The sequence below is a fragment of the Cyprinus carpio genome, chromosome B15 (assembly GCF_018340385.1).
Source record: "Cyprinus carpio isolate SPL01 chromosome B15, ASM1834038v1, whole genome shotgun sequence".
Lineage (NCBI taxonomy): Eukaryota > Metazoa > Chordata > Actinopteri > Cypriniformes > Cyprinidae > Cyprinus > Cyprinus carpio.
Genome location: NC_056611.1, coordinates 7,882,847 through 7,908,571, shown reverse-complemented (window position 1 = coordinate 7,908,571; position 25,725 = coordinate 7,882,847). Strand labels below are relative to the sequence as shown.

General features: G+C 38.0%; 1 protein-coding gene across 2 annotated transcripts; it reads right to left on the bottom strand.

Moving 5' to 3' along the window:
• Nucleotides 1–8,256: 8,256 nt before the first annotated feature.
• On the bottom strand, nucleotides 8,257–25,528 carry igsf5b (immunoglobulin superfamily, member 5b). Of its 2 annotated transcripts, none has more exons than XM_042739090.1 (9): nucleotides 24,609–25,528; nucleotides 22,446–22,511; nucleotides 21,720–22,016; nucleotides 13,217–13,510; nucleotides 12,910–13,026; nucleotides 11,719–11,743; nucleotides 10,845–10,945; nucleotides 10,002–10,054; nucleotides 8,257–9,556 (listed from the first exon to the last, which is right to left on the bottom strand). In XM_042739090.1, exons 1-9 carry the CDS (start codon nucleotides 24,637–24,639, stop codon nucleotides 9,452–9,454), a joined length of 1,089 nt encoding a protein of 362 aa, XP_042595024.1. In that variant the 5' UTR covers nucleotides 24,640–25,528; the 3' UTR covers nucleotides 8,257–9,451. The 2 variants fall into 2 exon arrangements, with proteins under 2 accessions (XP_042595024.1, XP_018966955.1); XM_019111410.2 differs by having other exon boundaries at nucleotides 8,258–9,556; nucleotides 21,720–22,040.
• Nucleotides 25,529–25,725: the final 197 nt, after the last annotated feature.

Below are 25,725 nucleotides of genomic sequence, written 5' to 3'. Positions count from 1 at the left end.
AATAATTCCCTTACATTTATATAGCTGGGTACCCTTTACTGGGTACTCAAATGGTGTATAATGATGTATAATGTCACTATTGTTAAGACATTAACAATAGTCTTTAATAATAAATTATAATACATTATTAAGCAATATATATTATTAAGCAATATAAATATATATATATATATATATATACTATTATTATATATATATAATATATATTATATATATATATATATATTTTTTTTTTACAGAACATTCTGAGTTTTATGGTGACAGATATGCTTTTTACAGGTCAGAATCTCATAATTATTATAATTTAGTTCAAATCCTAATTAAATACAGCTAATCAAGGTCTTAATGAGTAGTGTGTTGGCGCAGTCTGCAGCTGAACTCTGTAGAGCCTTCCAGAAGCAGGATTTGGCACCGCTGCCTTAAACCATCAGCCGGCCAGTCAGAAACTTTGCATTATTTAGATGCCAAAACCTATTTTTATGTGTCACATGCTGACTGTACATATTGGAGCCTGCATGAGTAATTGGAGCAAATGTGTTGAGTTTGATACCTCAAGCTTCAAGGAAGAAATGTTTTGTCCTTCAGCAAAGTGGGTTTGGTTTTGTCGGTACACATTCTCTGTGATGAAACTCTGGGTTGCTTGAAGTATATTTATTCAGACAGGGCTGTTCACTTTGGAAAACGAAACAAGGCTTCAAGTGTTCTGCTGTTAGCCTGAATTCACATGGTGGCCATTCTCTGAGCTCTGAGTTTGCACATAAAAGAAACACTAGATCTTAAATGTAAAGCTTTTCTGCATTGCCTACTCACCCCATCAGTTTTTAAGAGCCATTAATCTGCTAAATACGTGGACCTTAATTATGCTAACAGCACCATGTCAAGGGATTCCTGTCTCCAATTTCCTATAATAGCAAGTCACTTAATACAGTGGCACCTAACTGACTTTGGAAGCACTTAAATGCCCTGTTGTAAGCATGCACTGGAGAGGTTGGAGATTGCATTTCAATCACAGAGAAGACATGGTAAGTTATTCATCAGTGTTGCAGTGAATAAAGCAGGGTGCAATTGTTTCAAAGTACCATGACTGATTCCAAAAGGATTAATTCAGCTGAGGTCAATTACATAAAGACTCAATCATTGTTTGGAGGCGAAAACATTTATGTGTTGGCTGGGTTCTAATATGCATGAGTAAATATTTATGGTGATGATTAGATGCTTTCATTTACATGATTGCAGCCAGTGCCTATATCTCATATGTGCCAGATATAACAGAAATGTGTTTCTGAGATACACTGTAATATTCACTGCACATTAGTATATGGAATAACTGAATGCAGTTGCATATCATAGAACTTTTAGAAGATTTTAAAATTGTAGTTTAATTTTTTTAAGAAGGGTTATTGTTGTTAGCTAAATTAAATTAAATTAAATTAAATTAAATTAATTTATTTTATTTTATTTTATTAAATTAAATTAAATTAAAAATATTATTTCTTGGTAACAAACTAAAAAGTAAACCTAAATATGTACTAAATATGTAACATAAATATATTAATATAACTATAAAGTTTTCAGTAATTAAAGCGGATAACACTTCATCATCTAAAAGTCGTATACTCACATAATAACCTCTCCCTTCTATGTATGACCTGAACCATCTGAGTACCATCCCAGAAAGCCCAAACCCAGTTTTCCAGTCTCTCTAGAAGTATGTTATGATCTACAGTGTCAAACACAGCACTGAGATCTAGTAATACCAGCACTGATATTTTTCCAGAATCAGAATTTAAGCGAATATCATTTATTATCTTAATGAGCACTGTCTCTGTGCTGTGATGCGGTCAGAAACCAGATTGAAAATTGTCCAGGTATCCATTTGAGTTAAAGTATTTGTTCAGTTGATTAAAAACTACATTTTCTATCATTCTGCCTACAAAAGGAAGATTTGATATTGGTCTATAATTGCTCAAAATGGAGTTATCAAGATTGCTCTTTTTCAGAAGGGGCTTAACAACTGCAGTTCCCTTTCAAGGGAACTTCGAACTGCGTCCTCTAGGGGTCGCTATGGGGAATACCTCATCGTGACCCGTGTCTGAAGCATACATTGAAAAAACACCAATGAGTTGGCCGGCAACAGCCTCTGACATCACTACCGGCGCGACTATAAACAGGCACCGGGATAACACATCATTCTCTTCTTCGTCTTCAAAACTGACTGTTTTGTTTGAAGCGTGCATCTGAAAGAACTGGTGAGAGCGCTCTTTCTCTGTCTATCATGGCGACTACTAGCAAGCGTTTAGACAATGTGTGCATCCGTGTCGGCGTTATTTGACACTCGATGACACACACGATCTTTGCGTCATTTGTTTGGGTAAAGAGCCCGCACGCGATGTCTTTGAGGAGGCAATCTGCGTGCATTGCGAGCGTTTTTTCAAGGAAAAAGCTCCACTCTCGTTCGTCTCTCTTTCCGAGGAAAAAAAAGGCAGCCATCTGCTTCCCACGGTTCAGGACCCGCCGCTGCTGAGGCACGGAGGAGAATGAGCTCGTGAGAATTTCAGGTGGATCTGTCTGAATGATTTAGAGAGGGACTTTCCCTTTCACGCTCATAATGGCGGCGGACGAGAGAGAGCCTTGGGAGGATGATGTTATATCTTTAACACTTTCTGATACTGAGGTTAGTGCTCTGCTGGGTTTTTACCCAGGAAAAGTTTTGCCGACATCGAGGCGATGCGCGAAAACTGCTATGAGAGGATGCCCCCTGTAGAAAGAGCTTTCATTCTGCGGGGGAGACATCCTCTCTTAATCTCCCTCCTTGCCATCTAAGCCCCTTCAAGAAATACATCTCGCTTAAATGGCAAGGCATACGCAGCAGCAGGTCAGGCTGTGGCTTTATTGTACACGATGGTGGTGCTTCAAGCATATCAGACTGATCTGCTAAGAGACCTGGATAGAAGCGAAGGCCTTTTTCCTGATCAGGTAACCGAGCTGCGCCGCACCACAGGCCTCTCTCCAGGCTACCAAGCAGGCTGCCTCTGTCATGCGCAGGACTATGGCGGCCATGGTGGTAGCAGAGACACTTCTGTGGATGAACCTGGCAGACATGAAGAGGCTTTCTTCTCGATTTTATCCTCCCCTTCCTAATTCCCCTGTAACCACCAGCTCTCCACCTGATCGAGGTTAGGTGGAAACCTCTAATGCATAACAGTCTCCTATGCTGGACCTATAATGTTTTTTTGGCTGGTTCTATGTTCATAGCAACCACCTTACTGAGGTCCGGACTAAAAGAAGGCGCCCCTTGAGCGGGGCTCCAGCGCAGGAGGGTGGGAGTATAAAAATAACCCTTTCTGTATATACTTATGTGTAAATTGCTGGTGGTTATGTGTCTACTTATAAACTTTGTGAGTTTCCTTTGCAGTGCTCAGTTACAGTGTTTACTAAACACTCGTCAGCACCAGCCATCTGGCTTCATGTTCCGGTATTAGGCTGCTGAGATCACAGGTTTCTGCGGGAGCCTCCTTGATCATCAGGCCTGGCACAGCTCTGCAGGGAATTTCATGGATGTCCAGCCAGGTCACCCTGAGGGGTCTCCTGGCCGCTTAGCTGTGCTGTCGCATCCAGCGGGAAGTGAAGATGGCAGTTACAGAAGTCTTCTTGTATATGCTGCCTCTGGGGATGCTCCCCTCGCTAGAGGTTTGTAAAATTTGAGCTTGCCTCTCCCGTGCGGTTCAGCGCCCTATGCGATGCTTAGGAACCTTTAGGTACACACGCTAAGCTCTGTGAACTTTCTGAAAACCACATGGTGGTCAGTGTGCACGTGAACACTTAGCGCACTTTCTAAAAATCCACGTATTGGTAAGTGTGCACGCAAGACTCTGCGCACTTTCTGAAATCCTGTATTGTAAGGGTTACGCGCTCCGCCTCGTTCCCTTTCTTGAGATGATTAGACCTTGGTTCCTTGGGCTCTATTCAGCCAGTGTGTATTCGTTTATGCACTTCAAGCATCGCTTCCCTCAACATGAGGGGCTATTTGGGCGATTCTCGTGGTAGTTTAGCAGAGCTCCCCTTTTTCCAAGAAGGGTCGCCTATGAGCGCGCGCTACTCTGGATTTGGAGTTCTCCTCTCATATGAGACTGTGAGTTCACTGTGTTTTTCCCCAGAGAGCGCTCCAGCATTATTTCCACAGATCGAGTTGATGACTCTCAACACATACTGTTTTTTGATGCACCATTCCATCTATGAGCTGCTCTATCAGAGTGCCACGAGAGCCCTTCCTTAGAACAGTATTTGAAAATCCATGCTATGGTAAGTGTGCACGTGAAGTCTTTGCACACTTTCTGAAATCCACACTGTGGTAAGTTCGCACACTAGTATTCTGTGTTCTTTCTAAAATCCTATATGGTGAGGGCTTCGTGCGGTTGCTTCGCTTCCTTTCTTGAGTTGGTAAAAGCCCCGTTCATCTTGGGCGCCATTCCACCTATGTATCCTCGGATACCTATCTAAACAGGGTGTTGCTACTGGAGATCTGTTTAAGACAGCTCCTTCAGCAAGCTTTTGCGGCAGCAAGCGGTAGCCCCTGTGTGACAGGCAAGACTTAGTATAAAATGCTAGGTTCCTAGCCGTATCCCTTTAAAGGAATCTTTCCTGATTCCAAGCCTTCAGCTCTACCCCGGGCCGGGGCCCTAACAATTAAGTTGAGTATTTAGCTTAGGCCTTTGGCCGTAAGGGGTACTGTCACAGACAGCCGTCTAAACGTCCCAGGGGCAACTCCCATGGAAATGGTAGAGTTGGTACTTAGTGTTCGCCATGATTCTGGCCTGCACTCCTCTCAGCATGGCGGCCTGGGTATACTGTTCCCCATAGCGACCCCTATAGGACGCAGTTCGAAGTTCCCTTGAAAGGGAATGTCTCAGGTTACGAATGTAACCATGGTTCCCTGAGTAGGGAACGAGACACTGCGTCCTCTAGCTCCCTGCCATGCTTCGGACGCAAGCTTCAGACGAAGAAGTGAATGACGTGTTATCCCGGTGCCTGTTTATAGTCGCACCAGTAGTGACGTCAGAGGCTGTCGCCGGCCAACTCGTTGGTGTTTTTTCAATGTATGCTTCAGACACGGGTTACGACGAGGTGTTCCCCATAGCGACCCCTAGAGGACGCAGTTTCTCGTTCCCTACTCAGGGAACCATGGTTACATTCGTAACCTGAGATGTTTTCAGGGAGTTTAGAAATGTGCCAGAAAGAAGTGAGGTGTTCACCACTTCTAAGAGATCTCCTTCTAAACAGTTAAGCACACTTTTGATGTGGGAAGTGTGTCAAGATAGCAGGTGGACGATTTTAGGTGCTGCACTATTTCTTCCAAAATTTTGTTATCAATTGCTTTAAAAATAGACATAGTATCTTCTTTTTGATTTTGTGGCTGAATCTGTCTGACCTCTGCATAACTTGAGGATGTGCTAATTGCCTTCCTGATATTAATGATCTTCTCAGAAAGGGGAAGCAAACTCATTGCATTTGCTGTCTGAGAGCATTTCACTGGGAATCTGACTTGGGGGTTTGTCAGTCTCTCAACAGTTGCAAAAAGAGTACGAGTGTTGTTTAAGTTACTGTTTATAATGTTTGAGAAGAAACTCTGTCTAGCTGTGGCTAGTTCCACATTGAAAGCATGAAGGCTGTCTTTATAGATGCTATAGTGAATTTCAAGTTTTGTCTTCCGCCACATCCACTCAGCTTTTCTGCATTGTCTTTTTATACTCTGTTGATTTTCTCCAAGCTGATTTCTGTCTGCCAGTCTTCTCACTGACTATTACAGGAGCAATCTCATTAATAACATTCTTAACTTTTGAGGAATCAAGGAGAAGATCAACAGAGTCTGCAGAAATGCTTGGTGTTAAAGATATAGCCTCCATAAATAGCAAACCAGTGTTCTCATTCATTAATTAAAAAAGAACAATAACAGACAACAGATATAATAACATTTTGTATAACAATTTAATTCAAATTAATTCAATTTATTCAAAGTGCACAATACTGCACTGCATCATTTTCATAGAACAGAGATACAATTATGTGAAATCACGTGAAATAAAACAAGACAAACGGGGAAGAGAGAAGGGAAACAGACTTCAGAAGCAATGATGCAGAAGTCTTTGACAGACAAACAGTGGCCTCTGTAAATCACCCCAGAGAAATGGTCTGCTTGACCCTGACATCAATCCACTACTTGTGCATGGCAAATGAAAACATCAGTAACACAAGCAGGTCTAGGAAAGATAACACTGGTCTGGAGACTCAAACAAAAGGGTTATGTTATCACCCTCTCATATCACGCCAGCTTTGTGTGACCTACTGAGGATGACCCTAATTTATTCAGCAGTTGCCATCCATGACCAACGAGCAGCCAGCAGGAAAAACATGAAGGGTAAGAAATTACTTGAACCTTACCTTACTTGAACCCTCTAATAAAATTATATATATATATATATATATATATATATATATATATATATATATATAGTGGGTACGGAAAGTATTCAGACCCCCTTAAATTTTCACTCTTTGTTATATTGCAGCCATTTGCTAAAATCATTTAAGTTCATTTTTTTCCTCATTAATGTACACACAGTACCCCATACTGACAGAAAAACACAGAATTGCTGACATTTTTGCACATTTATTAAAAAACAAAAACTGAAATATCACATGGTTCTAAGTATTCAGACCCTTTGTTCAGTATTTAGTAGAAGCACCCTTTTGATCTAATACAGCCATGAGTCTTTTGGGGAAGGTACAACAAGTTTTTCACACCTGGATTTGGGGATCCTCTGCCATTCCTCCTTGCAGATCCTCTCCAGTTCTGTCAGGTTAGATGGTAAACGTTGGTGGACAGCCATTTTCAGGTCTCTCCAGAGATGCTCAGTTGGGTTTTAAGTCAGGGCTCTGGCTGGGCCATTCAAGAACAGTCACGGAGTTGTTGTGAAGCCACTCCTTCTTCATTTTAGCTGTGTGCTTAGGGTCATTGTCTTGTTGGAAGGTGTACTGAGCACTCTGGAGAAGGTTTTCTTCCAGGATATCCCTGTACTTGGCCGCATTTATCTTTCCCTCGATTGCCGTCGTCCTGTCCCTGCAGCTGAAAAACACCCCCACAGCATGATGCTGCCACCACCATGCTTCACTGTTGGGACTGTATTGGACAGGTCATGAGCAGTGCCTGGTTTTCTCCACACATACTGCTTAGAATTAAGGCCAAAAAGTTCTATCTTGGTCTCATTAGACCAAAGAATCTTATTTCACTGTTTTTTTAGCAAACTCCATGCGGGATTTCATGTGTCTTGCACTGAGGAGAGGCTTCCGTCGGGCTACTTTGCCATAAAGCCCCGACTGGTGGAGGGCTGCAGTGATGGTTGACTTTCTGCAACTTTCTCCCATCTCCCGACTGCATCTCTGGAGCTCAGCCACAGTGATCTTTGGGTTCTTCTTTACCTCTCTCACCAAGGCTCTTCTCCCCCGATAGCTAAGTTTGGCCGGACGGCCAGCTCTAGGAAGGGTTCTGGTCATCCCAAACGTCTTCCATTTAAGGATTATGGAGGCCACTGTGCTGTTAGGAACCTTAAGTGCAGCAGAAATTTTTTTGTAACCTTGGCCAGATCTGTGCCTTGCCACAATTCTGTCTCTGAGCTCTTCAGGCAGTTCCTTTGACCTCATGATTCTCATTTGCTCTGACATGCACTGTGAGCTGTAAGGTCTTATATAGACATGTGTGTGGCTTTCCTAATCATGCCCAATCAGTATAATCAAACACAGCTGGACTCAAATGAAGGTGTAGAACCATCTCAAGGATGATCAGAAGAAATGGACAGCACCTGAGTTAAATATATGAGTGTCACAGCAAAGGGTCTGAATACTTGTTGTACCTTCCCCAAAAGACTCATTAGATCAAAAGGGTGCTTCTACTAAATACTGAGCAAAGGGTCTGAATACTTAGGACCATGTGATATATCAGTTTTTCTTTTTTAATAAATCTGCAAAAATGTCAACAATTCTGTGTTTTTTCTGTCAATATGGGTGCTGGCTGTGCTGTGTGCTCATTAATGAGGAAAAAAAATGAACTTAAATGATTTTAGCAAATGGCTGCAATATAACAAAGAGTGAAAAATTTAAGGGGGTCTGAATACTTTCCGTACCCACTGTATATATATATATATATATATATATATATATATATATATATATATATATATATATATATATATATATATATATATTTAATACTCAAGAACGCTATTCCGTATATCAAGCAATACTTAACAGTACAGTATTTTATTGCAAAGATACACTGTAACACTAATTTTCTTTTTCAAAAAAAAAAAATAATAATAAAATAAATAAAATAAATTGATGCATAGATGACACATTTTTATAGGACAAAACCCAGAAATCAGTTCACATTTTATCACTTATCAATGGGTTCCATTGCCCTGGTCAATGTGTTTTTGAATGGGTTTGTGGTTAAATGATTTCATTAAAAATGTTCAAGAATTTTCACATTTGATTCTATGACAAAAAAAAAAAAAAAAAAAAAGACATATGCATAATACCGACTTTTTTGAAGCTTTTACTTTCTTGTAAAAGGCGGCTGCTGTCATTTACATTTACATCATGGACATGAAATGTTGTCCTGAAAAGGGTAAACTAAGCTACTACTTACTAGTTCACAGCACATTGTGTTTGTAATCATTCTCTTGCAAACTAGATTATGATAACTCTAACTCACAATTTTCTTTCATTTTAATAAGAATTGAAAGATTTTATTTATAGCCTATGTTTATTTATATCCTATATTTATCTTTTTACTTCTGCCAATTTTATTTAGGCTTCAGTTGTGAAGATTTGTGAAAATTATCATGATGAGCAAAACGTGTAATTATAAACTTTTGTTGCTCTCAGTGCTTATTTTCTTCAATATTCCAAAAGCCATTGGAAAAATACAGTTGGATTTTTGTTGATGGAACCAGGGTAATGTCAACTTCTGGTTTGGTCCTCAAAAATATATCCTCAGTGCAGCCCTCTACATATATTGATGACGATGCATATACTGATGTACAAAACTGTGTAAAAAAGTATTGATTAACAAAAAATTACTTAAATATTTTCATTTGAATAAGTTACAAAATAATCACGTCCAATTGAATTATTTCTGAAAAAGAACAAATGCAGTGTTAAAGTGGCTGATTTATCAGCAGCCATGATTATGAATGATTGCATGCAGTTGACTGCAGGACTCATATGATTATAATATGTCTCCATACTCCTGACATGCAAGCCACCACATCTTCATCTTCAGCATGTAAGACCTCTTTGGAGTAACAATAAGCTCAGACTAAATTTGTGGCGTCTCTTTGAACAGAAAGCTGGCTCGTTCTTGCAGTGGGTGGTTGATGTGGGGTTGACCCTGAGGTCAAACAGTGGTGACCCGACGGATTGTCTTTCCTCCCTTGTAGTACAAGTTAGAAAAATCTTCCTCTTTCTGATTTTGAGAGCGGAAAATGATGATATCAGGAACCTGTGGAGAACAATAGATCAATTTTGCATTCATTGAAATTGGCATGGTGGATCCGCTAGATGATTATGGACCTGGCAGTTTCAGCCTGAGGTAAGAAAATACGATTTCTTGAGAGTTCAACAGTTTCAAATGAAATGCTTTAAAAAGTACAAGGTTGTTTCCTGAAAATGACCAATTAGTGACTTTTTTGTAATCATCTAAAAATACTATGTAATTTAATGTAATCACAGTAAGATTACGGAAAGTATACAAAAAAAAAAAAAAGTTTACATCAAAGTATCATTGTGCATCATTTACAGTACTTAATTGTTTGACTGAATCTTCCTTCAAAAATAGTATGGAGAGATGATCAGTTTGAGGCAGAAGACTTTAGACTGAGGTGTCAGAAATCCCATGCACCACTAGTTTTGAATAATGCAGAGGTTGTAATTCTCTCTGCTCTTACCCGCGGAGGGCTGATGATGTCAGCTCTGTTCCTGAGGTCATGGTGTCCTGAACCTGAGGGGTGAAGAGCAGTTGTGTGTGTGTGACTTTACATCTTACAGACATAACTAACACTGCACAGTGTGCTCTTATGCTGCACTTAAATACAAAAATCATATTTAGTATGCTTGTCTAGTTTCCCAGTAGAAAGAAAGCAACATATTTAAAATTAAGTTAATAAGCTTTATACCTTTTTGTATTCTCTTATATATATATATTTTTTTTTAAATATATATATATATATATATATATATATATATATATATATATATATATATATATATATATATATATATATATATATTCTTTTCAGTGAAAGAAATATCTAAACTGCAAAAAAAAAAAAAAAAGATGTTCTTAGTTTACTAGTACAAATATGTAAACATTCTTGCATCAAGATACATTTACTTGTAATTCAGTTAAGTTTTACAATATATGTTTTACAAGAGAATACTCGGTCAGTCTTTCTACTTTCTACATTTTTTTTTTTACAAAAACCCTTAACTCTGGAGCCCCGCACAACATCATGCGCACAATTTATAAATCAAGGGAACAAAATAGTAAATCATGCACACAATTTAGCCTACTATTTTTTTCCTGCATACCATATGTGGGGCTCCGTACTTAACTAACTTTTTGGTTAGTATTGTATATTTGATATCCCGAAAACCCGAAAACTTGCTTTCTTGTTTCATTTCTGTAAAAAAAAATCATATAAAGTAGACAAAATCCCCCATATATTTTTCATATATCATACATCATTTCACTGGGTGTTTTGTTCGAAGATGTATTTTGGTGCTATTACTTGTCACATCTTCAGCGTAGTATCCTAGGTTAACTTTTCCTCTGGTTTCATCAGCAACAGACCTCCTCCTACTGCTTAAATCGACAGTCCACAAAGAGGCGCTGGAAAGACAAACGCAATACATTAAACTCTTTCTCTTAAGCCACACTGTGAAAAGTGCTAACCTGCAATTATTACTTTTAAAAGCCATTTATACTTGATTTAACTTATAAAAAAAAAAATAGTTTTATTGATATAAACGTATGTATAGCTGGTTTAGTGATGTTAAACAATATTTGACTGCAGAGTCAGTGGCTATGCTCTGAATGGAACACTATAGTAAACTGTACTGTATAGTGTGCAGTATATATCATATACTGATTTCTGTACGAAACAGTATCTTGTATGAATACTCCATATTCTGGCAAATGAAGAGGGCCATCAGGTTGTCTTTTGCATAAAGGAACTAGAAACATCAGTAGTATGGTAGATCACTAAGTACTAGGGTAGCATGTAATTTTCGAGCAGTGTTTAGAATTTAAAACACTGTATTTATCTCTAATATGTCCATGATTTGTTTCAAGGCTGCTGTTTCAATTGCTTGAAAATGTGTAATGGTACTGCTTTGTTACAGAAGATGTTGTAGTCATTAAGGTCATTCACTTGTGTGCAAAAACTGTCCAAAACAAGCATTCAAACATAAAGCTATCTTTACAACAGTAGTGTGATATGATTATTTTCTTTGTATGCCTGTCAGTGTAGAACTGCAAAAGCAGATGCAATGTTCAGAAAGAGTAATTTTTCTTCTTCTGGATGTTATATGTTCAACAGAGTTCCAATGGATGCATTCAGAAAAGCCTCAAAATATGGCATGGTATAAACAAAAATGTCTTACCTTATTTTATTTTCAGAGCTTGATTCTGTAAAAGAAAAGAGAATAACATACATGTAACTTGATACTTCTGGGTTTAACCTCAGGCAGCATTAGTCAGCTGTAGCTGTAGCTGTAGCTGTAACTGTAGCAAACTTGCCCAGCAGTGACATCTTAGTAGCTGGTGCAACAAGAGGATATAAGACAGTAACAAATTCCAGAGTTGCATTGTGTGTGTGTGTGTGTGTGTGTGTGTGTGTGTGTGTGTGTGGTGTGGTGTGTGTGTGTGTGTGTGGATATATATATATATATATATATATATATATATATATATGTGTGTGGAATTGTACAGGTCAAAATATACTTTTTGCAGCAATATGACATTGCTGTTCCTCAATGTCATGCAATACAGTTTTAAAAATGTATGGAGCACAAAAGGACAGGGTGGGGGGGGGGGATTTTATGTTCTCTTGCAAAACGTGTGATGGAAATAATATGAGATGGGAAGAAAAGCTGTATTTCAGTGATTCTGTGAACAAGTGCAAAGTTTTGTGAGCAAACACAAAAGCATTGAAATCTCACATTTTTTTTCCATCACCGTGTCCCTCTATAGGCATGCTATAAAACCCTACAGAATATAATTACTCTCTTAACGTTTATTAACATCTTCTTGACTTGTATTAAACATAAAAATATAAATATTCGCATTGAATGCTTTAGTATTGAAACACATTTGTCTGCACATATGCCAGAAGTCTTGTTAAATGTGTGAAATGGCTTATAATAAACAAAACAGGTGACAGTTCCCAGTTTCAAATCTGCCAGTATTCTTAATGAATATGTAATACCTCGTATGTTGGGGAAAAAAAATCTGTTAAGAGTTTTAATGGCATTTTAAAGTACAGGGAATATATTCTCTCTAGTCTAACTGATAATGAGTAAAGAGCGATAATAACAAAGAACTTTTAGAACAAAGACTTCGTTATTAGGTTTTCTGTCTTTCCTAAATGCTGTGTGAGCAGATTGCAGGACAGGTGAGTGATGCAGTAAGACCTTTAAACTGCCTCACTGCTGACAGCTCAACCTACAATGTGTCCTTGCTGTTGGTCCAATTTATGGCAAGCACTGCTTTAACTTCCCTCTTCATTGGTTAAATAACTTGCAGGAGAGTTTTAAACGGAACTTTAAGAAGAAATGTAAAATGAATTTGCTTACTTTTCACTTTTTTTCTATAGTACAAGAACAGGATGAGCACTGCCAGCAGAATGATCATACACACCGACACTATCACAGCGATCACAACTGTGTAGTCCTGTGGGGTTTTCGGTGCCACTGCAAAACACATTTGTACATTTATGGTCATTACATATGGACAAATATGACCCAGTGCATTTATTCAGTATTTTGTAGCTATGAGAGAAATTATTTTCAGCCCACTGTAATTACTGTCATTTATATCAGAACATTTGGATTGTAAAACACTGAAAACAAATCATGCTTATTAGTTTGTGTGCACTCTTGCCTACAGTCAGCTTGACACTGCTGCTCTGGTGGGCTCGAGCGGCAGACACAGATGCCCAGCACTCCACCGTGGTGCTCGTCTCTGCTTTCATCTGAAGCACACTGGTGGAGCCGAAAAGGCCACTGGGGTCCTGAAGACTGCTGGTGTTGTAGTCGCCTCTGTCCACAGTGGTGCCGTTGACCACCCAGGACACTGAAGGGTCCGGATACCAGCCACTCGCTTGGCAATGGAAGATAACAAGCATCCCCTCTTGAACTGACTGATCACTCTCCAAAATCCTGACGTTTCCTTTTTCTAGATTTTAAATACAAGACATAAGGATTTTGAGTTATATTTCCTCAACAGGTTAAAATATTTCAAATACTATTATCTTATAAATGTTATGTTTGTGTGCACGATGATGGAAAAAAACAATATGAGGAAAGAATAAATTTCAGTGCTTTTACATCTGCTCGCTACTTAGTACTATAGTGATATATTATTTCCATCAGAAGTTTTTCAAGAACAACAAAGCTTGCAAGTAAACACAACATTCTCGAGGTATGCATAACTTTTGTGAGAGAATTTTTTGCACCCTGGCCCCATAATGTATGTATCTGAAAATGGCTATAAAACAAGGCACAGTGTTTATATGAAAGAATTTTCCGTATTGATTTGTTCCACCCCCTTTTTTTTTTTTTTTTTTTTTTTGAGTTGTCTATTTTAGGGTTTATTGTGTTGTCTATTTTAGGGTTTATGGAAATGTCTGTAAACTTAATTTATTTAATTAATTTTTTAAACTGTAATTTTAATCTAAAATTTAAAAATAAATAAATGTATGTATATATTTTTATGTATAACATTTGATGTATCCAGTTTTTATGGCTCATATAGTCTTAATAGCCATATAATAGACATAAAATACATACAGATATCAGTTGTCAATCTATTGCTCGCATATATTTACACTATAGTAAATATATAAAGCAATACAATGCAATACTAACAAATGTTCCTCAAAAGCCTAATGTATCATATTTGATACTGACATTTGAACATGATTCTTCTAGAAATTGACATATGCTTTATCAAGTGAACCTAAGTTGCTTCAGTCCAGTAGTCTAAATGTTCATCTTCAAATTTGTCTAAAAATATTTTTAGAAATATTTTTAAAATATACTTTTATGTTTAGTTAATAGTTCTTTCTTTCTTTATTAATTAATGTCACTTGGTTTGATGTTTTTTTATACATTGCAGTGTTAAATACTTTTTGGAACCACTGTATATGTGCATTTCTTTCCACTAAAAGCAGACGTGATTGTATTCTTTTTTCAAATGATTGATGGCTCATAATTGACTGGTTGATGTGTGACAGCTAAATTGTCTCTTTTAAAAGCCCACATTATGAGCTTTTTTATTCACCCTGGAAAGAGAAACAAAAGGTACAGCAGTGGATTGTTATAGACAGCTGCATAATTAGTTGAAATTTTCACTTTCTCCTAGTGAATTGCATGGCCACAGCAATTCATTTGTAAAGGGTTTACTGTGTAAGCTTATTGGTTGTCTTGTAATGTAGGCTACCTCTAAGTCTGGCCTTAAACCTTAGTCTTAGTTTAATATATATAAATCCATCCATAGCACAAACAGTATGAAAGTTATGAGTCAAAGTAAGTTATACTCTTACAAATTTAAATAGGAATACAGATTGAGTATTAAATACTGCATTTTTGTTGATAACAATAAGAGTTTACATAAATATCGTACGATAAGCCTGTGTCTGGTCTTGACAGTGTAATTTGAAAGCAGAGCAGCTCTTTCCTTGTCAGCTGGGTGATTTTTCTCCAGCAGGAGGGCCAGGCAGGGAAAATTACTGTGTATGAGACAGCATTTAATCTGCAAGAAGTATGGCTGCCCATGCCCCTAATGAAAAGCTTTGTGAGCAGTCCTGTGTCCGTAAGGCTGACACACATTTAGCCTTTCCTGATTTACATCCAGTCTGAATCAAGTCTGATTCTCTTGCCAAGCTTATTCATTGAGGAAAGCCATACAGAAAGTAAATATGGATAAGAGACAGTCTACACCCCAGTTCGCATACTATCCATCCTAAATAGTATTCGAAAATAGAATTAGTATGTCCCAAGTTGTAGAATGTTGAAAAGTGTCTGTCAAAGATACCTGGATGGTTTACTACTTCCGGTTATAATTCAAAGTGCAGATGGATACACACTCTAAATGGCTAATATTACCCACAACACATTGCGCATTGGACGAGGATTCAGTTAGAATTACAAACACACATATATAGTGTTGAACAACCACAAACATGGTGGATATAAGAGACCAACGGACAGGCAAAGTCTAACCTGATGAAAAAATATTTATTTAATGTTATCTGGATTATATTTCATCTGCTACAGCATTGTAAACTTGTATAAAGATAAATTTGGCCATTAACTTTTAAATGCATCAGTATGCAAACACATGAGCCATTCTCGGCATGAAAGACCCACGGCTGGCAGATCAATGTGCCTCTTCATTTCTCTCCAGTACAGTAGGAAATAAAGTTAAACAAAATGTGGATTATGTTAACTGTGACCTGATGATTGACAGGGCTGTTTAAATGGTGACAGAATGCACGTAACTAAGCAAATTTACATAGAAGTCATGGTCTGCTCTCAAAAAATGTATGTCCAAAAAAAAAAAAAAAAAAAACAAAGTACATTGTTCAAAACATTGTGGTACTTTTGACCTTTAAAAAAAAAAAAAAAAATCTTATGTCTCCATCGATATAAAAGCCAATAAAATAATAGAAGGCAAAAACAATAACGACTGTGAATCTCTGCACACATGCCCACTCACACATGGGCCGGTCTGTTTGTCTTGAAGAGAAACAGCTATCGCGTTTAGTCCTGCACATGCAGATGAATAGAAGCCTTTTGTAATGAGAGGAGAGAGGAGGATTTGTGGTTCCCTGAAGATTTGTGGGCGCCCTCCAACTGTACGTCTGACCTAGTGTGCCACAAATCACTGCGAGAGATGCTGACTGCTAACTGAAAACGCCAAGATGCCCAATTAATTTCAAAGCTCTGTTAGTCACAGACTTGCCCCACATCCATAGGGAACAGCCCTATTAAACATGCACGACTGTTAATAGGGACATATACCAAGTCAAATTGTGATCTTGGTGACGAATAGGATTACTCCATAATATATAGAGAGTGTCAGGTAGTTTCTTTGGTTTTTAGCTGAGCTGTAGTTTAGTTGCAGTCACAGAATAGCTGAATTAATGTGAAGTAAATCAGGCTGGGTCTAAAAAACTGATTGATTTGGGGATGTATCTTTAGACTGACATGTTTTCTCTATGGAATACTGAGAAAGATGGGACATTTAGTGAGGTAAGGTATGCCAGATTATTATAGACAGGCATATGTAAAGTGAATCCTTGAATTCTGCAGGATCTAAGTTTTTCCTATACTGAATGTTTGCATGTACATACATATGTAGCCCCTAAAAGGACATGGCTTTTGCGTTTCCTCACAAAGGATCTTGGGAAATGAAACACCCTGTTGAAAAATCCAGCATATGCTGGTAAGGTAAGTTTTGAAGCATGGCTGCTGGTTTGAGCTGGTTTAAGCTGGTTCTTAGCTGGTCATGAGCTGGTTATATGCTTGTCCTAAGCTGGTCCAGAGCAGGAGCTAGTTGCTTAGGACCAGCTCATGACCAGCTAAGGACCAGTTTAAACCAGCTCATGACCAGCTAAGAACCAGCTCATGACCAGCTAAAACCAGCTCATGACCAGCTAAAAATAGCTCATGACCAGCTAAGAACCAGCTCATGACCAGCTAAGGACCAGCTAAAACCAGCTCATGACCAGCTAAGGACCATCATAAACCAGCTCATGACCAGCTAAGAACCAGTTTGAACCAGCTCATGACCAGCTAAGAACCAGCTTAAATGCTGGATTTTTCTACAGGGCAGTTTTGGGAGAGAACACAAATGTTTTGTGAGCAAGCACAAAGTATCTTGTAGAAATGCAATAGTGTTTTGAAAGAATGCAAATATTTTACAAGTGAGAGCAAAGTATCTCTAAGAAATGAAATATCTTGTGGAAAGGCAATAGTTTTGTGAAAGTCGAACGCAATAGTTTTGCGAGAGAATGCAAATATTTTACCAGTGAGTGTAAAAGTATCTTGGGAACATGAAATAGTTTTGCAAGAGAGCACAAACCTTTTGCTAACAAGCATTTTGTTAAAACGCAATGCTTTTGCAAGAGAATGTGAATATTTAATAAGAGATTGCATGAGTGACACCTACATGCAACACTGGTCTCAAGTTCCACAAAGGATCTCCGGAAAGACTTAAGGAGGAGTGACGACAGCGGAGGGAGATAGAGAGTCAGGCCTGGGATATTTTATGTTTTGTGTGTGCAGCAGTTGGCTGTGGCATGGTCACTGCTTCCCTTTTGGTTTATTTTATAATTAGAAGTCTTTTAACTTTGAGCCGGTACCCACCTCCTTCTTGTATCAAGAATCGCTACAGCAGCCAGGTTTCCATCCAAAGATGCGAATTGGAATATCGCACAAAACATGCGAACAAGCACTGTTTCCATCCAACGAGTCAAAGAGAACAAAATTGTCACTTCCTGATAAACTGGCACTATACATCACTAAGATAAGTAGGAGAAGCTACTGAATATAATAATTTTCATATACAATAAATTACTTGCACCTCAGAATGAGCAGACAAAACACAATAAATGCGGTTATTGCTTTCGGAGGTGGATGCTGCTGTTTGGGAATGCAGTCATTTAACAGTTCTGAGAAGCGATTATACAGAAATACTTTGATGACAGAATTTGCTCGGGCATTTCCATGACCATATAACAACATTTCAAATGGTGTGGAACAAGATCGTTCTGCTGGTTAGTCAGGATTTGCCGTCCCATAGCACAAAGTCACATTACTTTTTTGATGCGCTTGGAGGAATTAATTTGCAAAATGCATTTCCATCTCCTATTATTCGCATTAACCCTTTTTGGCACAAGTCAAAAATCATCTCAAGCTAACGTAAAAACTTTTTTGCAAACTAAGGCATTTATATTTGAAATTCAGCAATTCCATCACTCAATTCTGATGCGATACTTCAAAATGCACATAAAAGCATGGTGATGAAAACACTGTATCTGTTGCTGTAGCCAAGTTTGGTAACCCAACCAAGTGCACACACACAGCAGTGAGAAATGAAACACACACCCGGAGCAGTGGGAACACTCCTCCCACCTACATTTCTTGCCAATTCTGAAAATCGAACCCGCAACCTTTGGGTTACAAGTCTGACTCTCTAACCATTAGGCCACAACTGGCCCTCTAAGGAAGAACATGCTGTCAAAGAGCTCTCGCTGCTGAGAGGAAACACAGTGCCCAGGAGGACGGGCTGTTGCTTTGTTTTGTTTTGTTACAATTATTTATATAGCACTTATTGCAATACGGATTGTGTCAAAGCAGCTTTACAGTATTAAACAAGAAAATAGCATGTTTAGGGAACCAAAAATCCATCGTTCTCCTCTGGCCAGATGAAACCAGCAGTTTAATTCCAGGCTGCAACAAAATCAAATTGTGCAGAGGACTTATCTGGTTTCTGTGGTCTTGGTGTAAGCCAAGTTAAAGAGATGGGTCTTTAATCTAGATTTAAACTGGCAGAGTGTGTCTGCCTCCCGAACAGTGTTAGGTAGATTGTTCCAGAGTTTGGGAGATAAATAGGAAAAGGATCTGCCACCCGCAGTTAATGTTGATATTCTAGGTATTATTAAATTGCCAGAGTTTTGAGAACGCAGCCGACAGGAAAGCTTATTATGCGATAGGAGGTTTCTGTCAAAGTGGAGAAGTGAAGTGATCCACAAAGTGATATCCTGTACCACCGCATCACATTGAAAGTGTGGGCCTCTTAGCTGATGGAGGACCAAGTGGCAGTGTATCCAGGAGCCGGTCTCGTCTCTTCTCTTCTGTCTCCTTTCTCTCACCTGTTCTGTCCTTACCTCCAAGGTTCCAGGATCTCCATGTGGGCCCTCTCCCAAGGCAGTAGGGGTATGTGGCAAGTAGGGTGGGGCCAAGAGCTGTAGAAACAGAAGGATACTAGTGGCGCGAGTGATAATGAGCACCATACCGGTCTTTGAGTTCCACGGAGGAGCATCGAAAAGATGCAAGGAGGCGTGATGACAGTTGAAGGCAAAAATAGGACCAGGCCTGGGATAATTTATGTTTTGTGTGTATGAGATGGGCGTGAGGCAGCTGCTGCTTCAATTTTTGTTTTTTTGTTTTTATAATTAAAAGTCTGTTTGTTTCCTGCCTCCTCCTTACCGTATCAAAAATATAATTTAATATAATTTAATATAATATAATATAATATAATATAATATAATATAATATAATATAATAAAAAAAATTGTGTGAACAAATTGTGTGAACACTTTAAAATATTGGCTTATTTTATTAAAGAGCTTAAGAAATGAGAGTAGAAGTCTGTTCCAATAGCAGTAAAAAGCAATATGACTGCCATTTTTGGTTCCCATAAGAGTGACAAGTTAGAGTGAGAAATGAGTGGACCAGATGGATTCTGATGGCCACTCAATCCAAGATTAGAGTCGAGCTGTGCTTTCTGTCTCTGTTTACTGCCCGGTAGAGTGGCTTTGCAGTAGGTATTATTAATGGCTGCCAATCGATTCCCATCCCAGGAGCCCTCGCTCTCATCGACAATGTCATATGCTCCGTCAAAACTGCCAGTGCAGCAGTCTTTACTCCGGCCAGCAGCAAATGAATTCTCCTGCATGAAAAACACCTTAGTCGATGCTTACCCCTAAATCAGCCATCTCGTATAAAAACGGACAGCTCCTCTGTATGCAGAAGGCTCTGGCCTTTATGTCACCAATGTGTGAGCAAGATTATCTTGATTTCATTAGTATGGAGCAAAATAGTCGTTGAATGGTTGGTGGAGACTGGTTTTTGCTCATTCTTAGAGAAAAACATTTTATTCATGTTGATACACGAGTCATTTTTGGGGAATGGTGGCAGTATCCATTATTAATGATATAAGGGTCTTCATAGTACCAGAACTAATTGTGGAACTACCAACTTTTGGGCGTTTTCGCACCACAGGAACCGGGTGCAATTTTAGTACCGGACTGCCTTTTTCGAGAACCAAATTAGCTCCTACTCCGGAGCAGGGTCTAACCAGCACATCTGGTACTACCCGTGACGTAAGTGGACATCGACTGGCCAAACGCGTTCGAAAACGCCCTCACCCGCCATGATTTAAAATGCTATGTAACTTGCTGTAAACATTGTGTCAACTTATTTCGCAAGTATGACGAACAGTGATAAATATACGGACGCTGAAGTGCAGGCACTTGTAGCAAATGTAGCACTGCCAGTTGTCGTTGGAGATTCTTAGTCCTCCTTTCCGTTCTTTCATTCACTTTACGTAGACGTCAACATTCCATGTCCATTATTGTGAAACCCTCGAGACACAACAAAAACACAGCTCCGATCATAGCGTCCTCCATCCTCCTGTTGTTAACGTTGTTCTTCTTTGTTAATGTTGTTGAAAGCCGCGCTAAACTGACATCGCTGTCGACCAGCTTACGTCACGTCCTAGAACACACTCTCTGTGCGAATGCAACCCTTTAAATGGTACTGGGAATAGTTCAGTTTAAATCTTAATATTACTTTTGTATTTTGTATTTTGTTTTTGGTTTTGGGTGTTGAGTGGTGGAAATTTAATTTTAAATTGAATTTTTTTGTCATAAATGTAACTCTGCTTACTGTACAATGCACAAATAAAACATTTTTAATGTTAGTTGTTCATAGAAAGATGCTTGCTTGCTGTTCAACGCCACAAAAATGCAACACACTAATCTTAAGTTTACTAAATATTTTCTTAAAATTGTAAGAAAAAACTGTGTGGTACCAAATTTACAAGCTGCACTGGTAAGTGTTTGCACTTCTTGTTAAATGTTATTTCAATTTCAAAGTGAAAATCAAATTGAAAACACATTCAAAAGACTGAACAATAGCATGGGAGGGAAATTAGTGATATTACCTGAATTTACTATTAAAATACAGTGCTTTTGGATTTGTGATAATAGAACCTCTGGGGGGGGGGGGGGGGGGTCATATTGGTTGATTACTAATCTGAATATTGATGCTGGTACATTCTCATATGTTTGACCCCACAGTGTCTATGGCAGGTACATCACTATTATGTTGTTGCTTTATTGAAGCAAAAAAAATAAAAAAACGTTATCTAATACCATCTGGGCCTGTTTGAAAAGGAGCTAAAAATTAACTGCCCAGTTTCAGTTAATAAAATAAAAAAGCAAACCTGAGTTTCATCCCACTTACCTTCAGATTAAGTAATAATTCATATAAAATATAAATGATAAAAAGGTTTAAATTTGATAGTTTCCAGAGAATGATGCTAAAAATTGATTTGCAAATATTTAAGGTGTGCTTTACAAAAGCTCGCTTACCTTGTACAAACAGAGCTGATGAGGATCTGCCGAGTTTCGTTGGCAGCAGTTCACATGTGACTTCCTGTAGAGTGGGGCTGAAGGAAGCGTTCATCAGAACTAACTCCCACACTGACAGAGATGACATGGAGTGATTGACTGTGGACACACTCTCATCACTGCCCAGAGGACCATGTACCACCGAAATAGTGAGGACTGTCCTTCCACCCAACAGCCACGTCATGACATCCCAGGATTCATCGGTGCTGCAGTTAAAGTGGACCTCACTACCTCGTAACACAGTAGCGTTCTTAGGTTCTAGATGGATAAAAGAGGCTACAGCTGTGAAGAGGAGAGACATAACTGAATAAACTGTTGACAATGGAGTCTGTGAAGTTTTCTGACATGACACACATTTTTCATGTTAAGGTGTATTACTTTATTAAAGAAAAAGATGCATTTCATCCATTTTCTTTAATAAACACCTTTTTGAATTTCTGATTTCATCATATGTTATTTTTTAAATGTTCTAAATGTGTTCTGTACTGTTGAAATAAGTATCTTATGTGCATTTATTTGATAAAAAAAACTGAATTGTCAGCAGCCATTGCTCCAGTCTTCAGGTTAGCCAAGTGATATTCTGAATTAACATACATTCCACTTTAATCCTACAGCAATTTTTCTTGGAAGCAAAGTCGTGTAGTTGGATAAACACACAAGCCTTTACTCAGCAGATGACACACTCACCTTGGATTACACACAGCTGGAGGATGTGGCCATGCATATTGCCAGAGAAACAGTTAGGCCATTGTTCTGCACAGCAAGGGTACAGTAGAGAAAATATTTGCAATTGCCACATTATATAAAATTGTAGAAACTTTTAACCTTGTTTACAACTTCAGCTACACATGAGAATGGTGCAGTCGCACATAAACAGCCTACATTAAAGTGTTGTGAAATATAGTCCAGATGAGTATGTTTGTCATACTATTTAAATAACCAAATTAATTTTATTGAATTACATATGTCTTATGGAATTACATTTATGTACTAAAAGGAAACAAATTGCTAAAGTGATACCATGAGACTTTAAGATATATGTATGGTATACATTATAGGTATACATATGATTCACATTACAAAATTGGACACAATGAAAAAAATTCAAAGCCAGCATGAAATACTGCCTGATGTACAAATGGTAATTGGCATGAAATACCTCTGAAAAATATGTTGACTGATGCTCCAGATAAAACTTCCAAAATTCCAAATTATTACTATTTTGTGAATGTAATTTTATGTTAACTGAGAAACTATGTGAAATATTTGTACTTAAAAATATATTTGTCACGCTGCTGGACCTCAGGCAAAAAATAAATAAATATGATTTAATAAACTAAAATTAGAAATGGTGACCAGTTATAGGGCCTAATTATACACATTCCATTCAGAATTCATAAAAGTGTATAACCTAAATATGGACATTAATAAAACAATTTTGTAAGGATAATTACAAAATAGTGGAAATGTGTGGAAACAAAGGGCTCATCGGATGCAACATGCACTTTTACAAGCTGTTTAAACTGAAATGTGTGTTGGCAGTGTGTGTACACAACCACCTTCTAAAGATAAAAATCAACCCAGTGTTCTAAAGGTTAAAGGTGCTGTAAGTAGGATTAACACCAAGTGGTTGAACTAGGTATTGCAGTCCAAATTCAAAATATTGGAGAGGGTTTTTTTCACCCGGCCCCTCCTCCTCAGAATTGACGCACACAGGTGGGCAGATTGACGACACCAACAGGAACGACCGCACTTGACAATTAATGAAATGAAATACGCGGTGTTTTCTGTCAACTGGCAACCCGGGGTGCTGAAATACAATTGGGTAAACTGGCAGTGGGTGGGTTTTACATAGTTTTTTAGATAAGCACGTATGTTAATTTATCACGTTTCTTAAATATCTGCAAACATATTATGGTATTTTTACGCTTTAGTACAGTCAAAAACTTACATACAGCACCTTTAAACTATTTCCCCTTTCTCAAATCAAGCCGATCTCAGATGCCTGTCTTTGTGATGTCACACAGACAGGCCCCTCCCACGATAGTTTGATTGACAGTGGCGTTTCAGCAGAGACTGGACTGGCGTCTTACCTTAGACCCGCCCTGAGTGACTGTCATCAGTCCGCCAATACTCCGATTTTAATACGATTAAGACAATACTCTGATTAAAAATCTACCATGTAAACAGAGATTTTTGATTACCTTTATCTTTACCTTTATACCTAAATGCATCTATGTTCGTGCGAATCATTTGTGATCCAGCTTCACCAACAGAAGAAGTGAGTATATGTTTTTTTTTTTTTATGAATCTTTACAAATCGCCTTTCCTAATGTGCCAGTTAGCTCATTTGCATTTAAAGCGGAATGCAATAAAACAGCGTGCTGAAGACAGAGCTGTTTTTGACAGGGTAAAAACGGTGTTGATTTACAATACCAATGGCAAATTTTAAACAAACTATGTTACAGACTTTTCATTAAGACCCTAAAGAATCGTATCAACTTCTGGAAAATGGGCATCCGATGCCCCTTTAAGAATGTGTGTAATTGTCATGAAAATAATGTCACTAATAAGAAAAGTTTTTTTTTTATTATTAAATTTTTTGCTAAATATAAATTCTTGTTTTTCTCTTTTGAGTTTAGGTTAAGTATGACCTGAATCTACTGCTAATACAGTAACAACATAAGCTAATTCATGACAACATATGAACAAAATACAGTTTGACCTTAAAATATTGAGTGACCATATACACTTATGGCCCAACATTTGTCTCACAAAGAATTTATCCTATATGTACCAAAACACACAAAAGCGTCATCTGAATTACAAATCCTGCTGCTGCATTCTTACCTTGAGTATTCCAGGATGAGCTATACAGCATTCCAGAGAGGTTAAACAGAAATCATGTTTCCCGCAGTCAATATAGTAGCAGTTTCTTGGCCACTGTGGGATGTGGCCAAAACCAGCCAGTTAAATATTACTGAAAGCAAAACAGCCTTTTTAGCCTTGAACTGACCACTGCAAATATCCACCAGTGACTCACCGGCTGTGGTGAATATTTTAGTGATGGCCTAAAATAAGGTCTGAAATTCGCTACTATTGTTAAGTCACATGTGAGGCCCACTCCTTGTCTTCCATTCACTATCTCTAGGAAATCTTTTTAATGTCACATCCTGTTTGTTGAATTGGCACCACCCTGGTAGAACATTTCTGGTCTTTAACAACACACAATGTGTCAAGAATAGAACATAATGAAGCAGACAGCGCCTGTAAAACGCACTCTTTATTGGTAAATCAGGGTATTTCCAACCATTCATTTCTGTCTGCGTACAAAGTGCATTAGAACGGCCAACCGACAGCAGAGAATGGCTCCAGCAGGTACTGACGTCACACATTCAGACTGAAATCAGACACAATCGACTGAAAAAGGGAATGGTGACTGATGTCCCTTTCACAGTGTTTCTGTCTAATTTTAACTTCAGCTTCACTGTGGTTGTAACTACAATTCTACGTCCTAGAACCATATTGTGTAGTCTAATTGAAGTATTTATGCATGTACAAGACCAGTGAAGTACAGGACAGTATAAGTTTTGGACACATCTACTCAGCCGTTATTACTACTATTTTTCATATTTCAGGATAATAACAAAAATATCAAACAAATCAAAACTATTATGTTGTAGCTTAATGTATTTTCAATGTTTTTTGCTGTTGTTGTTGTTTTGTTTTTGTCTGAGGGTGCAAATTTAGAACTTTACATAATATTTGTATTTTTATTAGTGCTGTCAAACGATTAATCGCGATTAATCGTATCAAAAACAAAAGTTTTTGTTTACAAAATATAGCCTTTGTGTGTGTACTGTGTATAGTTATTATATATATATATATATATATATATATTATATATATATATATATTATATATATATATATATATATATATATATATATACACACACACATATGCA

What these genes read in the sequence shown, in the direction of transcription:
- igsf5b (XM_019111410.2), bottom strand. Translation starts at nt 24,639, where the DNA reads ATGCTGTATAGCTCATCCTGGAATACTCAAG. An exon ending in CTCATCCTGGAATACTCAAG is followed by an intron (nt 22,512 to 24,608) that starts GTAAGAATGCAG and finishes CTTGCTGTGCAG; the next exon opens with AACAATGGCCTAACTGTTTC. An exon ending in AGCTCTGAAAATAAAATAAG is followed by an intron (nt 10,946 to 11,718) that starts GTAAGACATTTT and finishes TTGTCTTTCCAG; the next exon opens with CGCCTCTTTGTGGACTGTCG.